At 38.2% G+C, this 18,525-nt stretch overlaps 1 protein-coding gene across 1 annotated transcript in view; it reads left to right on the top strand.

Annotated features, from left to right (window-relative positions):
- The window catches only part of CSMD1 (CUB and Sushi multiple domains 1), a 1,284,461-nt gene that overhangs the window by 1,241,976 nt on the left and 23,960 nt on the right, over positions 1-18,525 (top strand). Inside the window, exons 57-62 of the mRNA XM_076332906.1 lie at positions 5,584-5,766; positions 10,227-10,403; positions 11,403-11,582; positions 12,948-13,121; positions 14,050-14,223; positions 16,674-16,747. Coding sequence (XP_076189021.1) covers positions 5,584-5,766; positions 10,227-10,403; positions 11,403-11,582; positions 12,948-13,121; positions 14,050-14,223; positions 16,674-16,747 — 962 coding nt within the window. The remainder of the gene's footprint in view (positions 1-5,583; positions 5,767-10,226; positions 10,404-11,402; positions 11,583-12,947; positions 13,122-14,049; positions 14,224-16,673; positions 16,748-18,525) is intronic.

Raw genomic sequence — 18,525 nt, 5'->3', positions numbered from 1 at the left:
ACCCCCTTTTATATATATATATATATACACACACACACACACACACACACACAGAGATATCATTCCCTTCGTCTGTGGACCATCCCTCTAAAATGTTCGGTGAGTTCATTTAGTCCATGACTTTGGGCTCCATCTGTCATAATAATCTTTCAGGGCAGGAAAAATGGAGATGGTATGTGGTGTTGGATTGTTTCATGTTGAAGTCAGTTCTGGTACCATCATCACTGTGCTTTGCTTGGTTTCACTGAAGTTATTCTTCATTAGTCTGGGTGATTCTTATTGTAATAACATTAGTATGGCATATAATATTATTAGTATGATTAGTATATCTGTGTATTATTAGTATAACTATTATAACTATAATTAGTACTTAACATCACATAATTCAGATCACTGGCTATTCTCACCCAAAATCAAATCCCCTTGAGGTACACATCGGACTTCCCCATCCTTCCGCATTATCCACCAAGTGCACCCAGGTCCTTGAGCAAAAGCAATCCCACGGATGGGTTTGCCTCTACCCGAGGCAGGAATAACCCAGACTGTCTTCCCCAGCATATATTTTATGTGCACTACAGGGACTTTATTCCCATCTACAGTACGTAAAAGTTCTGACTGGGCAGGGCCAGCTCGATTGGCAGATCCCCTCGTGTTGACGAACCAGGTGGCCTTTGCTAAATGTGTCCCCCCATGTTTGAACGTCCCACCACCCATTGCTCTCAGTGTAGTCTTTAACAGTCCATTGTATCGTTCAGTTTTCCCAGGGGCTGGTGCATGACAGGGGATGTGATACACCCACTCAATGCCGTGCCCTTTGGCCCAGGTGTCTATCAGGTTGTTTCGGAAATGAGTCCCACTGTCTGACTCAATTCTTTCTGGGGTGCCATGTCGCCATAGGACTTGCTTTTCAAGGCCCAGGATAGTGTTCCGGGCAGTGGCATGGGGCACGGGATATGTTTCCAGCCATCCGGTAGTTGCCTCCACCATTGTAAGCACGTGGCGCTTGCCTTGGCGGGTTTGTGGGAGTGTGGTATAATTGATCTGCCAGGCCTCCCCATATTTATATTTCAGCCGTCGACCTCCATACCAGAGGGGCTTTAACCGCTTGGCTTGCTTGATTGCAGCGCATGTTTCGCATTCATGGATAACCTGCGCAATAGTGTCCATGGTCAAGTCCACCCCTCGATCACGAGCCCATCTGTATGTTGCATCTCTTCCTTGGTGACCTGAGGTGTCATGGGACCACCGAGCTAGAAATAATTCACCCTTATGTTGCCAGTCCAGACCCACCTGAGCCACTTCAATCTTAGCAGCCTGATCCACCTGCTGGTTGTTTTGATGTTCTTCAGTGGCCCGACTCTTGGGTACGTGAGCATCTACATGACGGACTTTTACAACCAGGTTCTCCACCCGGGCAGCAATATCTTGCCACAATGCGGCAGCCCACATGGGTTTGCCTCTGCGCTGCCAGTTGCTCTGCTTCCATTGCTGCAACCACCCCCACAGGGCATTTGCCACCATCCATGAGTCAGTATAGAGATAGAGCACTGGCCACTTTTCTCGATCAGCAATATCTAAAGCCAGCTGGATGGCCTTTGCTTCTGTAAATTGGCTCGATTCACCTTCTCCTTCAGCAGTTCCTACAACTTGTCGCGTAGGACTCCATCCAGCAGCTTTCCACCTCCGATGCTTTCCCACAAGACGACAGGACCCATCAGTGAACAGGGCATATTGCTTCTCATTTTCTGGTAGTTCATTATACATTGGGGCCTCTTCAGCACATTGCAATGATCTGCATCTCTCTGGAGTTGCCAGGGTGACAGCATACTTTGTCCAAATATTCTACTAACTTTTCAGGATTCTGCACTTGCTCAGGAGTGAAGTTCCAAAACACTGGGGGTGCCCATTGGCCTAGGTACTTGCCCATCTTGTCCCACACACCCTACCACTCATAATTATTCAGCCTTGGGGCAGATCTCTCAATGATATTCTTAAATTGCTTACCAACTTTAGACAAAACCAAAACAATATTCCCAAGAAGTATTAATAGAAGTATCTTAACTGCCCAAGGATGTTCAAAATACTGAAAAGTTACTGTAATGAAGGAGGAAACATCATAGAAGAAGGTAGTGACACTGCCATTCTGTATTTCCTCCGTAAAAAAACTCTCAGAAAAGTTACTGCAATTGCTAGTTGTCTCCACGAAATGGTCTCCGTGGTACAGTAACGGCTTCATTGCGAAACTTACATACCACACTAACGTCAAGGTCAATGTTCTAAAAACAAACCTCACAAGCGAGACATCACTATTCACTGCAGACCACAGCAAACTGCAAAACCCAACACCAATCTTTAACATGTACAGCAGGAAAAAGAGCACGATGCAGATTATACAAATCAATATCGAGAACAGAGAAACCAACATTGTGACCCACTACTACTAACAGATATAAGTTCCTTAATACACTCCGGTTAATCTGCTATTATCTCAAACCCTTCGTGCCCCACGTTGGGCGCCAAAAAGGACTGTCGTGGTTTAACTTCAGTCGGCAACTAAGCACCACGCAGCCGCTCGCTCACTCCCCCCCCACCCGGTGGGATGGGGAGAGAACTGGAAGAGCACAAGTGAGAAAAACTCGTGGGTTGAGATAAAAACAGTTTAATAATTGAAATAAAATGATAATAATAATAATATGATAATAATAATAATACACAAAACAAGTGATGCACAGTACAATTGCTCACCACCCGCCGACCAATGCCCAGACAGTCCCTGAGCAGCGGCCCCCCCCGGCCAGCTTTCCCCAGTTTATGTACTGAGCATGACGTCACATGGTATGGAATGTCCCTTTGGCCAGTTTGGCTGTGCCCCCTCCCAGCTTCTCGTGCACCTGCAGCCTTCTCAGTTGGTAGAGCATGGGAAGCTGCAAAGTCCTTGGCTAGTGTAAGCATTACCTAGCAACAACTAAAACATCGGTGCGTTATCAACTTTATTCTCACCCTAAATCCAAAACACTGTACTAGCTACTAGAAAGGAATTAACTCTATCCCTGCCAAAACCAGGACAGAATGCATGATGGTATAAATATGATCTCAGGGTTTGTTGTCACCTGGGACCTGTTGCAGTGATGGACATTTGTATCTTCGGAGTTAAGTGATAGTTGAGATTTTTGTTTAAGATGACTTACACTCATTTTTCAGTAATGGATATATAGTCATCTACATTATAAATAAAAAAGGGTCTGGACCTTCATAATACTATAACTGCCTTTGTCTATACCCTTTGACTATAACCTTGCATGGCTCCAGTTTAAACTTTCTCCAAGATAAAACTAGGTGTGTCCAAGAAAAAAAATCTGGTCATTCATCTAGAATAACTTCCTCAACAAAGTCCCAAAGCAAAGTGGGACATCACCGGAATTTTAGAATCATAGATCCTTCTGCCCTGAACAATTCCTGCAGTCTTTGCATTCACAAGCCAAAGTATGTGCCACATATCTGCTTCATACTGTAAACATGCCACAGTGGTAGCCTGGATCACAGCCTTCACATTATTTCACACATTTTAAGCAGACAAAAATGTCTGTGAAACAGTAATGTCCTGGAGTAAGGGGAAGCAGATGGCATCCAGAGGCCACATCCATACTGCCAATTGAACAGTGCCAGGGCATAGGTCATCGATGCTAGTACTTGATCACCTAGACCATTATGCTCTTAGAATTGTCCCCAGAATGGTTTTCGCCCATCCCAACTAACACTCCATCAAACAATGCACAAATACTTTGCAAGCTAGTGTGTGCTGAAGATCATTCTCAACAGCTACTTTGGATGCAGCCACCCCATTTTGGAGAGTGAGTTTAACAGTATAGATGCAGACAGAATAAAGCAGCTGGCTTCAAGACACACACTGTTTACAAGCATGCATTTAGACAAGGAAATCTAGGTCCAAATGCTGTAGGGCAAGGTGACAAGGACAATCTATTCTAGAAGAAGCTAGTACTAAGCAAAGTGGATACAACTGAAGCCCACAAGTTAGCCTTGAATTCAGGAACTGTGTCTTGGTCTCCTTTTATGAGGAACCATGATTGTATCCAAAGTGTCTGTCTCAAACTTGCTATACTGAAAACCTTATGCCACACACATAACCGTTTAGATTATTTTAGAAAATTTTCATTTCTAAAATAAGAGTTTGAGTTTTCTCAATGTTTTGCTATTGTTATTCCTTTGTTCAAGATTTTGTCCTTCATCTGAGAGGTGTGCCTATGACGAAAAACCTATGTAAGAAGATATAGACTTCAACCTATGGAATTACTTATGCATATTTAAAAAACAAACAAACAAACTATAGTTTTAATAGAAATTCAGTCTAGATGTATAACTTAAAAATGGAGAACAAAGGATAATGTTGCTATGAACCACAATTTAGACACAGAGGGATTTAGGAGAGATACAATTTTATGTCAAAATTTATAATAAATTGTTGACACTGATACCATACTTCCTTGACCATCTTGGGTAGCGTTTCCTGTAGCAGCCGCTTTATCTGATAAGGCAGTTGACTGGTTCATTAGACCTGTGAGGACAAGTTTGAGAGGTCTGTTTTGCAGCACCTTATGAGGAGCGGCTGAGGGAACTGGGGTTGTTTAGTCTGGAGAAGAGGAGGCTGAGGGGAGACCTCATCACTCTCTACAACTACCTGAAAGGAGGTTGTAGCGAGGTGGGTGTCAGCCTCTTCTCCCAAGTAACTAGCGATAGGACAAGAGGAAATGGCCTCAAGTTGCACCAGGGGAGGTTTAGATTGGACATGAGGAAAAATGTCTTTCCTGAAAGAGTGGTTAAACATTGGAAGAGGCTGCCCAGGGAAGTGATTGAGTCACCATCCCTGGAAGTATTTAAAAGACGAGTAGATGAGGCACTTAGGGACATGTTTTAGTGGGCATGGTGGTGTTGGGTTGACGGTTGGACTCGATGATCTTAGAGGTCTTTTCCAACCTTAATGATTCTATGATTCTTTCTCTTCTAAATTTTAACCAATACTTGCATAGGGATTTAAAGGATAAGGAAAATTATGACGTGTCCTTTCCATTCTTGACAGGCACAGAGAGCCAGGTACCATTTAGTCTTTTCTGTGGATATAAGTATTTCAAATATATTTCTTAAGAAACTTGAATATGGTTCTCTTCATTCTTGCTGTTATCTAATTTTTGTTATTAGAAGTTATCACTAGCAGAGAAGTACAATAAAATACAATGTGTAGAAAATGTTATTTATGTTTAAAAGACAATAAATTTGTTGAACTGACAAAAAATGACAGGGGTGCTTCCTGTGTTCACAATTATCTTTTATCTTTTATTTATATCACATTCTATGTTTAGGTCTGTATAGGTCTGAGAGAAGAAGTAGGCTAAAAAGGTATTATTTTCATCTTTGGTGTTGGTTTCAAGCCTTTGCACTGGAAGAAAAGTGATTAATTATGATAGAAATAATGCAGTTAGTAGTACTGTTCGCAAGAGAGTATCTTCACTACCATTACATTTGCACATAACGTCTCTGCCAATAATTCTGCTCTGTTGTGTTTTACAGGAAATAATCCTGGCTATTGCGATGATCCAGGAGTACCAGCTCATGGGTCTAGACTAGGGGATGAGTTCAAAATAAAAAGTCTGCTACGTTTCTCCTGTGAAATGGGTTATCAGCTGAGAGGATCTGCAGAAAGAACGTGCCTGCTTAATGGTTCCTGGTCAGGTATACAGCCTGTGTGTGAAGGTAGGTATTGATACCATTGGCATTTATGACACCATTGAATGACATTTATTAATGACATTTTATTCTTTAATTAAAAAGAAATTCTATGTCAGAAATATGCTTTCATATTGCTCTGCAGAAATTTGATATAAAAGACTTTGCAAGTAGTTCATGTTTTGCTTGAAAACCTAAATCCAAACTGATAAAGTTTTGGAGTATATAATTATAAGAAGATTGTGAGAAAATAATTCTAGTTAAACAAATATTGAGCCTGAAAATAGAGAATAGATACCCAAGTTAAATGTAAAATTAAACAAATGCTTCTGATTGAAGATATGAAAATGAAGTGATAAATAAATCCGTCATCCGTCTTCTAACAACACATATTTCCATCTTCTCTTTCTATGTAATGTCTATGCACCAAGGACTGAACAGATGATAATATAATGTTGTATTCTTAACTAAGTATAAATTACTGTCTATTTCTCCACATAAGTTAGTTAGACTAATTTTTTTATGAGATATACTATTTTTATGCTAGCTCTTTCAGAAGAAATGCAACAGAATATTTCTGGAAATCACATTTAAGAATAAGATAAAAAATATAATAAAGAATTTTGACACTTTTATGCACTGTCAGAATTGGAAAGCAGTAATGGAAGACTTTAGATTCAGTTTTAAAATTACTTCTTGTTTTCCAAGAATGTTTGAAAAGTTACTTTATCTAATTCATGGGAGTTGATGGATTCTGTAGTATCTGTTGTCTGCTATACTAAATGATAAAATGGAAGATAGGACAAAATATTTTTAACAAATTCATTACTTTTTTCACCTAGGGATTTTATCACAGTATCCTCATCTAACAATTGTTCTGCAGTATTCTTCAGCACAGACTAATCTTCTGTCAGTGTAGATATTACCATAACTGTATGAAAATGGCAGTGGGCACAGGATCAGTATTTTCAGCAGAAAATTGAAGTTTTGCAATGTCTTTTCTTCTTCCCTTGCATGAAGACTTTTAGGACAGCAGCACTCAGTGGCAATTAGTAGTTTTTGAAATGCCGCTGTTTTTTCTTTCTTTATCTTTTTGCTTTAACCTTCTTTTTTCAGAAAAAAGAAAAAAAAAACCACAAAGAAAGAAAAAAGCCCCTTTCTTTCCATTTTTCTCTTCTCCTTCAATTGTTTCCTGTTTACTGTAAATAAGGATAAGATTAAGCGGGCGAATACCTTTTCACCCCTACAAGTTCAAGTTCCAGCCTGAATTTTTCTCCTCAGTATTTGAAACTTTCATACATAAAAAGTGAATAAGACTTCATTAAAACATTGGCATTCAGGTATTATTCCAAACATCAGTAATACTCAGAGTAATTTTTAATTGGCAAATTGTGTTTATTTTAATGAATCCTATAATCTTTAATTATTAGTTTATAACTATCAGATTCTAACTATTATGCTGGGGGCCATCCAGCTGGGGGTCTTGGTGGAAAACAAGTAGAACATAATCAGCAATGTGCCCTTGCTGCAAAGAAGGTTAATGGTATCCCAGGTTGCCTTGGGAGGGAAGTGATCCTTCCCCTCTACTCAGCACTGGTGAGGCAGCATCTGGAGTGCTGGGTCCAGTTCTGGGCTCCTCAGTACTAGAGAGACATGGACTTACTGGATAGAGTCCAGCAAAGGGCTGTTAAGATGATGAAGGGACTAAAGCGTCTCTCCTCTGAGGAAAAGCTGAAAGAGCTGGGACTGTCCAGCTTAGGGAAGAGAAGGCTCAGGGGGCATCTTATCAACATACATAAATATCTGAAGGCAGGGTGCACAGACAATGGAGCCAGGCTTTTTTCAGTGGTGCTGAGTAACAGGACCAGAGGCAATGGGCACAAACTGAAACACAGGAGGTCTGTCTAAACATCAGGAAACACTTTTTTACAGTGAGGCTGACTGAGCACCAACACAGGTTGCCCAGAGAGGTGGTGGAGTCTCCATCCTTGGAGACAGTCAAAAGCCGTCTGGATATGGTCTTGGGCAACTGGCTCTCGGTGGCGCTGCTTGACCAGATTATTTCCAGAGGTCCCTTCCAATCTCAATCATTTTGTGATTCTTTGATTCTGTGATTTGCATAAATATGAAGATTTGATCATTGCTCTCAGAATGCGATATATTGAATTAAGCAAATATGAGGAAATGTAATAAGTAAAATAAGTTAAAATAAGTATTATAAGTAGTGTAAGGATTATTTTATAGTCAACTACTGTCAAAATATCATTTTGTCAAATGCTAAGTATCACAGACTTGTTGTCTTTGCATAAATTCCATAAATACATTTAGCCTTAATGAATGCATCCAAGCTTTCCTAATGCAGCTCAGTGTTGTACCTTGACCAGTATCTGCACATGGTCTTTAATTTGTATTATTAGTATTATCATAGCATCATAGAATGGTTTGGGTTGGAAGAGACCTTTAAAGATAATCTAGTCCAACATCCCTGCCACAGGCAGGGACAATTTCCAGTAGATTAGGCTGCTCAAAGCCCCACCCAGCCTGACCTTAAACACTTCCAGGGATGGGACATCCACAACTTCACTGAGCAACCTGTTGCAGTCTCTCACCACCCACGTGGTAAATAATTTCTTCCTTATGTCCAATCTAAATCTACCCTCTTTTAGTTTAAAACCATTACCCCTTGTACTGTCACTACAGGCCTTGTTAAAAAGTCTCTCTCCATCATTCTTATAAGCCCCCTTTAAGTATAGAAAGGCCACAATAAGGTCTCGCTGAAGCCTTCTCTTCTCCAGGCTGAACAACCTCAACACTCTCAGCCTTTCTTCAAAGGAGAGGTGTTCCAGCTCTCTGATCATTTCTGTGGCCTTCCTCTGGACCTGCTCCAACAGATCTGTGTCTTTCTTGTGCTGAAAGCACCACAGCTGCATGCAGTACTCCAGGTGGGGTCTCACCAGAGTGGAGTAGAGGGGCAGAATCATCTCCCTCAACCTGCTGACCATGCTTCTTTTTATGCAGCTCAGGATATGATTATGACCGGAATTCCTCCAGTTCTCTAAGGAGGAAGGAGCGGCAGAGACAAACTGCTGTGTAGTGACCATAGGTCCCCATCCCCTGTCCCCTCTGTGCCACTCGTGGGGCCGGTAGAGGAGCCTGAAGTGAAGGAAAGAAGTTAACCCTGGGAAAGAGGGGAGGAAAGGTGGTGTTTTAATGTTTGTCTGTTTGTTCCTATCCAAATCTATTTTAATTGGCAATGAATTAAAGGAATTGTCCCCACGTTGAGTCTGTTTTGCCCACAATAGTAACTGGTAAGCAATTCCCCTGTCTTTATCTTGACCCATGAGCTTTGTCATCCTTCCCCCTGAGGAGGCAACAGTGAGTGAGCAGCTGGGTGGGTATTTGGCTGTTAGCCAAGGATAATCCACCACACTATTCCAAGCCATTAAGTTTTATCATACTTATATTTGATCATATCATTGTATTAGACTAAATCATTTCACCGCTCAAGAGACCACATTCCTTTGTGCTGTAGGAAGAGCAGAAAGAGTTGCCAGCTCTTGAAAGCTCTGCAAGAGAGTTGAAGTATGTCCTCCCAGCTTTACAAACCACTTCATGCTCCATGGAAGATTGAAGGAAAGAGTTTGATTTAGATGCACATTTCTTCCTAACTCTTGATTAACCCTGTTAATCTCTTAACTTCATGATAGTTTTATTTTATTCTTATGAAGAGTAGTCTCTGTCCAACAGTGGAATTTTATTGTACTTTTGCCAGTGTCCTGTCTGCCAGGATGGTCAAATAGAGATGCTTTACAGGAAAGTTGTTAGAAAAATTCAAAACAAAAACCAAATCCTTCTCAAGATTGGCTGGTCCATTGGAATAAAAAAACCCAACACTAAACCCTCCCAAAAAACCAACATGTAATCAAAGTAAACCACTGTCGAATCTCGTACGTATGAAACTGAAACATAATCATTGCCTTAATGTATAGCTATAGATGCCAAAAAGATATGGAGGCCAATATAGAATGTCTGTTCTTTTCTTGCTTCAAAAAAGAAATGGACAGGAAGATCATAAGTTGCTATTTATGCATTTTTACAATTGAAAGAGGAGATACCATAAGACAGGAAGAGAATAGAAAAATGTGCCCAAAGGCAAAACAGAGGCACAGGTTTGTCAGAAAGTCCTGAATGAGCTTTCTTCTCTCCAGTGACTGTATTGGGTGGAGTGGAACATTTACAAGAAGTGCAAACTATCTAAATCAGCTACTGAAAAAAAAAAACAAAACAAAACAAATGCAAGTAAAGTGATCATATTAACAAAGAGAAATAAGATATTAACTCAAGAATATACCTATTAAAAATTTTCTTAATAAAACTTGCTATAGCTTTTTTAAAAGATGAGCTATTGACCTTTTTTTTTTTTTCTGCCCAGTTAGTCACCTATCATGGAAATATTGATTTTTTTTTTTTTAAACTTTTCTTCACAGCTGTATCTTGTGGGAACCCTGGCACCCCAGCCAATGGTATGATAATATACACTGATGGAATATTATTCTCCAGCTCAGTCATCTATGCCTGCTGGGAAGGTTATAAAACTTCAGGGCTAACTACTAGACATTGTACTGCTAATGGGACATGGACGGGCACTGCTCCAGACTGCACAGGTCAGAAATAAACTTTCTTCCTCTAAAGCTTTAGAGTAGTAAGTCATCCAGCTTTCCTACTGAAAATGAATATTTTGTTAGATAAAATAACACATTTTTTCCCAATTAATCTGTCTTGTAATACACGGATATTTTATGTATCTAAAGGTACGTGCCCTTTTAATACATGCTAGATGTTTCCAGAACTATCGTTTTGAGATGGATACATAGGTAACTTTCTGTATTTGTTTACCTCATGAATGTCAACATTGAAAATATAACGTTATTCCTAAGAATAGGTGTTCCTCTAGAGTTTCCTTTAGGTTTTGGTTTTGTTTTGTTTTTGTTTTTGTTTTTTTTTTTTTTTTGTGGCTTATATACAGAGGATGAAGTTCTGGTAGTTCTAAATCAGATTTTACCTAACTGGATACATTACTGTGCCAATTTTTATTGAGAGCCAAATGAGTCAGATCTGACTGATAACGATTCTGCTTAGTACCAAAAGTCAGGGAGCAGCGAGATTGGGCTGCTCCATCAGGGAAAGAGAACGGGGAGCAAAGGGGTGCTGCAAAGCCAGCAGGGCCAGTGGCCTCAATGCCAAGGCCAGACCCACAGAACATTAGTACACTGATATAAAAAAAAAAAGGAATTTCATAACTCTGCTGGAATTGCATTGCACAATTAAGATCAGGCATAATGTGACAAAGACCCCAGTATGAAGGAAGGAAAAGTCCTGTCAAAACTATCACTAACATAACAGTCTGCAGTAACAGTAGAGCGTACCGACTTAAGCTAGTGTATTTAAGCAACAAAATATTTGGCCCACACTATTGCAATGCCTCAAAAATATGACTTTTTAGGTAGAAATTCAAGATTACATTTTTATTTTGTGTGGAATATATTGATCAAAATTTTTCTTGTTTTATACACTAAAAGAAAAAGGACATTACCTATACAGAGTTCAATGTTTCATTACATGTTTATTGGAAAAAAAATCCCTTTTTTTCTTTTCCTCACTAGTGATCAGCTGTGGAGACCCAGGTGCATTAGCAAATGGCATTCAGTTTGGAAATGATTTTACTTTTAATAAGACTGTCAGCTATCAGTGCAATCCAGGATACTTGATGGAGCCTGCCAGTTCATCTACTATGCGTTGTATAAAAGACAGCACTTGGAACCAGAGTAAACCAATTTGTAAAGGTGTGCTTTTGGATTTAAATAGTTTACAAATACTGTTTTGATATTATATGTGAAATTCACTGACTAGTGTCTTTATTTATAAAAAATTGTCAAAACCTTCTCTGGGACATAAAATATTTAGGTAAGCATTTGTGTAAAATTTGTATTTATTTTGTACATATGCTGTAGTATAATATCGGTCAGAATAGTGACATTAATGACTACAGTGGAACCAAATCACTCTACAATGAAGATTATCAGCATGCTCATTTGAAAATACTAGGAATGAAGTACTCATTTTCCTTTTTGGGCTCTTTTATCTTGGATTAGATGGCCAAAATTCTGTAAAGGGATACTGCAAACCAAACTTTCTGTAAAAAATTCCCTTGTTGCAGTAGTGTAGTCATAAATAGCCAAAAAGATGCTTCACAAATAGCTAATTACAAGTGCTAACATAAAGGTCATAGGGGGGATGAGGCTGAAAGGCAAATAAGGCAGCCTGGTGAAAACTGTTAGCACTACTGCAGCAGCTCAGGGAGTAATTTTAACAGCCTAGGGCATCTTCTGCTTATAAAAGGCCTAGACTGCCAACTCATCTAGCACTGCTTTAAAGTGATGTCTAAGTCTAGTCTACTAATTAAATTTTGGCATATGTATTTGACTGACTGTATTTTCTGTTGTAAAAATCACTGGCTGACTGATTTTACAGTTGTGCTCTTAGTTGAAAGATCTGATGTGTAAATGTAAACTTGGTCATTCCAGATTTCATCACTTTGGGCACTCTTTCAGAAGCTGGAAAGCATCAGAATATTTTTAAAGAGTGTTAGCCACTAATTACTAATAAAGTCAATGTCCATTATATGCTGAAAGCCTTAGAAAATGAGCAGGTGAATGAACAAAGTCATATTAAGGGCTATAAATAGTGCTGTAAAATTACTGTAAAATAAAGTGCAAATATTTAAAATCATAGAATCAATCAATAGAAACATATTTATTGAAATAAATCATATTTATTGAAAACATACTTTTACCTGGCTTAGTAGCCTGTTGCCAGCAATGATCAGTAATGAATATGTAGAGAAGAGTTTCAGAACTAGGTAAGCTATATACTTTTCTGGCTTCCAGCAACCAGTCCCCAGCTCAGGGACTTCCTAAACCCAGAGGTGGTATTTTTGTATTTAAATTGGGTTTCTATATGTTACAGGCTGCTTTGTCAACACAGGAGTGCTTTCCTGGAGCTGAACAGCATGAAATATTTTTTTTTTAGTTTCAAAAGTATGACTAGATATGATGTTGCATTCTTCTAAACCTATAAAGTCTTAAAATTATGTGGTTTTTTGTTTTTGTTTTTGTTTTGTGTTTTTTTTTTTTTTTTTTGTGATCCAGCTATTACCTGTGGCCCCCCTCCACCAGTACTGTATGGGAAAGTGGAAGGATCTGATTATCACTGGGGTGCCAGTGTGAGTTACAGCTGTGCAGAAGGCTATCAGCTATCTAACACAGCTATTCTCTCCTGTGAGGGTCGAGGAATTTGGCGGGGAGACATCCCACAATGTTTGCGTAAGTTTTCAGGGTACAGTTGTGTTGGGCTTCACCAAAGCTACAATCAGTTTTCTCGGACTACAGTCAGTTTCTCATAGTTTAAAAAGGACTCAGCTAGATCAGGTAATATATGGACTACTGCAGGATTCTCCCTCCTTCTTCCAAAAAGCATACTGCATTATGAAATTGAATGGTTGTGCCAGCTTAAGGTCATGGTCTTCTTCCTTTCCCCAAAAGTCACCTCTATCTCTTATTACCTAATTGGATCCATCACCATTTGCCTCACTGATAATTTTTTTGAGTGTTCTGAATTTGACTCGTGGTGAGCATGATTTACACGTTTCCTTTTTTCTTCCCTGTTTCCATTTCCATTAACAGATGAAAACAAGGATCCTAACCCTTAACCTCATAGCTTTGCTCTCCTTTCTAAATTCTTTTCTTTCCTGAAGGCGAGTACATAACCTCATATCTTGTTTGTATTTGTTTTTCAGCTTCTTCTAAATCTGTCAGCTCATATCTTTCAGTGCTTGAAATCTTGTCAGGACTCTGACAAACATTTTTCCTTTTACTTAATTAGGGCAAAAATTTCCAGCCTACTCATCTGAGGGTGACTGATGTGAAAACTGGATACATTTTGAAGCATTACAATATAGCATTGTCTACTTTGAGATTACTTTGTCATCCAAATCTAATCAGCATTTAAGTATCTCAATTAAAAGGTCTATTTTTCCAGGTTAAGTTTTATGCTTATAATAATTATAACAGCGACAATTTTAAATTGCTGTCAAGAATTTATCTGAGCTACAATCCTACACAGATAAATGAACATAACATTTGCACTCACATTCAGTATGCCTGACTTGCACATAAAACAATGTAGAATACTTAAGTTGAAACATGTGCGGTTTTTAATAACTTTTTTCTTTCTTTCTTTTTTATGTATTAGCCGTGTTTTGTGGTGATCCTGGTACTCCAGCAGAAGGACGCCTCAATGGAAAAAGTTTCACCTACAGATCTGAAGTTAGCTTTCAGTGTAGACCCCCTTTTATTCTGATAGGCTCTTCAAGAAGATTCTGTCAAGCAGATGGTACTTGGAGTGGAATTCAGCCAACATGCATTGGTAATAACTACCACTACTTATGCTGTTGCTACTGAGAATATTCTTGATAAACAATTACACTATCATAAATCTAGCAATTAGCTTTCCAAATATAGAAAATGTCTGTGTAATATAAAAAGAACTAGATAAATAAGGTTATATTTTGAGTATAAAAATTTTAGGATAAACACAATCACATATGAAGTCATTTGTAAATTTACATGATTGCTTGTCTGCTGGAAATGCAGAATGTCAATAAGTGCAAGCACATAAATTTGTTCCATCTATTTTTAGAATCTTTTAGTTACACAGAATATTGTGTATCTTTGGCAGATTAAAGACCTTTGACAGAATAAAGACCAGATTCTGTCACTGTAGAGTTAAAGGCATTTGTCAGAATCAATCCTAAATCAAAAAGCTTTTTGGACTATGTGTAAGTGGCTTGTACAGCTCAAAAGGAGGAAGCATGCTGAGTCTGATCTTTTGAAATTCTGATTAACTGCCAAGTACTATCAGTTTCTCATTGACTGATGTGCAACTGATAGGCTTTTAGCATGTTACATAATCAGACTAACTGAGAGAAATGCTGGACACCTGTAACTCCCACTGACATCAGAATTTGATCCAACTTGGGGTGACTTGCTAAAGAAAATTATTTTGGTGTTATAATAGAAAAATCATATTTGATATTTCTAAACAAACACATTCAGATATAGACTGTAGCCTATTTATGTATTTTGCTGTGGCTGAGATATTGGGTACGTGTAAGAGCTGGGGTGGGCATTCTGGGAAAAGGTGGCAAGCATGATTATTGAAAGCAGCCTGTTATTTGTAAATTAAGAACTTAACACTCAATACAATTCTTGAATATGAATTCAAAACTACTTCTGTCCATAGTTTTTATGAGCTGGGCAATCCATCTTACATCTATGTTTTGTAACAGAGGCAAGAAGGTTTACAAAAACTAAATCTCAGGTCTATTGTGAAGAATTAAATTTGAAAATGTCATAATGACATTTCTGTTTATATTTTATATGGCATAGTACATGGCAAATACTGCATCAAAGATATAAGCTTTTCTTTTACATCATAGTTTTTATGTTATCGTAAAAGGAAAATATTAGACCATTGTTAAGCAATATGAAAATTCAGATCTGTGAACAATACCTAGAGCTATGCCTAGAAGTACCATATGATAGCAAATGATGGCAAGCTTTTCTATTTCTGGAAATTGATAATTTCCTTAAAATACTTTGAGAATTCTTCCTTTTTTCCCTACTGTTTCTTCAGATGAGACATATCTTAAAAAGTCAATTCAGCTTCATGTGTCTATTGTTAGCAATGGCATTCCACCTGATGATAATTTGTAAAAAGTTCTTGAGCTGTTCAAACAGCTTAGGGTCAGGAGTGTGTTTGGGTTTTATTCTTGCACATTAGGTCAACATCCACCTAACTTTTGAAGCCTTTGGTAAATATCAGTCCAGTTGAATTGTTATGCTCTACTGATGGCCAACATGGAAAATGGAAGTTGACCAAGAGTGAAATGACATATCACATTATTGTACATGATAAGTTCAATTTTCCATTTACACAAGACTAAAAATGGTTACAGATGAAATATATTCCCAAGCTGCATTCTTCGTAATGCAGTGTCAGCACAAAAGCAGACTTGGTTGCCAAGAGGGAATCACATAGTACAGAAAGATCCATCGGATTGAGTCCTGTGCTGTCTACCTGGTGGATGTGACTGGACAACCCCAAAGCAAATACACTATCAGAATGTGAAATGGACATTGCTAAATCAAAAACAGTTTCAGGCTGCTTTAAATTACACTTACAAAACTGATCATCATATAATTAGTTATACTCTATTGGTGTACATTTTTTTGTGGGCGACTGCCTTTTCATTCTCCAGCAACCACTGAGGTAGTAGTCCATTTGAAACTTCTGTTTATTTGGTGACATAGAAAAAAATTTTATCAAAAAATTAAGTATTTTACTTGCTATAAGAAAGCAGGTTGGTTTTGGGTTTGGGGTTTTTGGGGGGTTGGGGTTTTTTTAGACATCTAACTCAATCATTAAGCTGTTAGTTGGGAAAGAAGAGAAGAAAAAGATTTCCCTATATGTTGCATCTGCATTGTAAATAGTGGAATACATTATGTACTCAAAAAGGTTTAAAAGGATAAGCTTAGCAAAAATTAATGCAGTTCTAACTCTAAAGTCTACATTGCCAAAGACACCTGCAAAAAATACCCTTAAATAATGGCAATGTAGTGAAACAAAGTACTGTGATCCATCTTGGAAATTTAATTGGAAATACAAATGTAATATGTAGAAATACACACTTTCCATTAAAAATTCAATTATTGTCGTCCTTAGACACTGATGAAATGACTTAATTTTTGCAAACAGTTTTAGACTACTCTTTCCATATCATAATAATAGCTGTCGTGTTTCACATTTTACATTAGATCCAGCTCACAATACATGTACAGACCCTGGTACTCCACATTTTGGAATACAAAACAGTTCCAGAGGTTATGAGGTAATTCTTTCTTTTATTTATTAGCTTTCTAAAATTAAGATGCATTTAATAATTACAAATATATTAAATTATCTGTAGGCTTAAATGTCTGATGTAAACCTTAGGAAATTTCCACTCCTTTTTAATAAAAACTCATGCTTCAATCCAAGCTTTTTTTTTTTAACATACAGCTTAAAGAAAGAACTTCTAACCTTGCAATATATCATGTGTTCAATCCTTTAGGAGACTTCAGTAGGGAGGACTATTTATACATTGATTACCTAATATGATATGACATGATATAATTACTTTGCTTTATGATCATAATTCTTTCATATATTGATGAATAGTCAGTAAATACCTAACAACCAAAGACCTGTCTGATCCAGAGGCCATGTAGTCCTTGACAAAAAAGTCAGTAAGTGGCTTTACTAAAATAGCAATTCATGTTACATTTTATTCAGTCAGAGAAGGTAAAATTATTCTATGTGTTGGATCCAGATTCTCTGTGATGAATGTCCTTTCTATAATTTCCAAATTCCCCACAGGTTATTAGTTTACCAAGTGACAGTCAGAAAAGTGACTGAGGAAATAAAAGTAGATGAAGCAATGACCAATGCACAATCATCATATAGATTGATTAACCCCATGTGGATAGATTCTTCAGGTATAAATATTTGTGACTGCAATCTAAAATATGTTCCGTTTGGGTTTCCTGTTTATTTCTGAACCTAGGGCAGTATGCCACATGGTATTACGATCGAGTTAGTAGAACAGTTTTTCAAAAAATCCTTTCTGTAAGTTCCTCCGGTTATCGGTACCCTCCCTCTCCTACAATTGTGCTGTCTGTCATTGCTGTGGCTGTCAGCTCTTTTATTCACCTTCTGCTCCTGCCTGGCTCACAGATGCCAAGGCACTTCTCTCCTACCCACATCTTGTGGCCTTACTCCTAAGGTGGTTCTTCTTCCAGTAATAGGTGCAGTTACCTTTCTGTCTGTTGTCTCATCTTGACCCTGTACCTGTCCCCATCATCACTTCAAAACCAACTTTAATCTTTGCACCTAATTTGATCAGGGGTTTGTTTTATTTTCTCTCCCCCTTTTATCTGCCTCGCGAGTTGTCTTTAATACCAGAATTGTACTGTCCAATTCACTGTTCCAATATCTGTTGAACATGAAGTCTAATTTTCTCTTCTCATTCACCTCTAGAGGCAATAGTAGGTCTTCATCAGTTCTGTATTTAGTCTTTCTCAGGTATGTGCTTTCACTCTCAGATCACTATCTGGTACAACAAGATGTAGACTTCTCTCCAATTACTAGCGAAGTAGATATTTTTTTGGCATATGTGATTAGTGGGGTTTCCTGTTTGTATGACTTAGCCAAGCTTCTATAAACCAGCTTTTAACAGTCTTTCCTCATTACAGAAAAGTGTGATGACAGGCAGCAGACCTTTGAAGGGTGTTCCCCTATCTATCAGCATCACTTCTGTCTTGCCTCATTCATTTTGTGTCTTTTGTGCTTCACTGTGTTGTGACTGTTACAAATGCCTCCAATGTTTTTCATCCAAGTATTATACAAAGAGTGCACTGCTTTTATTTTTACTTTTACCTGTAAAATGAGAAAGAAATATAAGTCTGAAATTACCTTGAACCTAGACACTATTTTTTTGCTTGGTCTTTTGGATCAGTGTCGTGGTTTAATCTCAGTCAGCAATTAAGCACCACGCAGCCGCTCGCTCACTCCCCCCCACCCGGTGGGATGGGGGAGAGAATTGGAAGAGCACAAGTTAGAAAGACTCGT

Source organism: Aptenodytes patagonicus, chromosome 3, assembly GCF_965638725.1.
Source record: "Aptenodytes patagonicus chromosome 3, bAptPat1.pri.cur, whole genome shotgun sequence".
NCBI lineage: Eukaryota > Metazoa > Chordata > Aves > Sphenisciformes > Spheniscidae > Aptenodytes > Aptenodytes patagonicus.
This window is presented reverse-complemented; position numbering and strand designations above follow the sequence as displayed.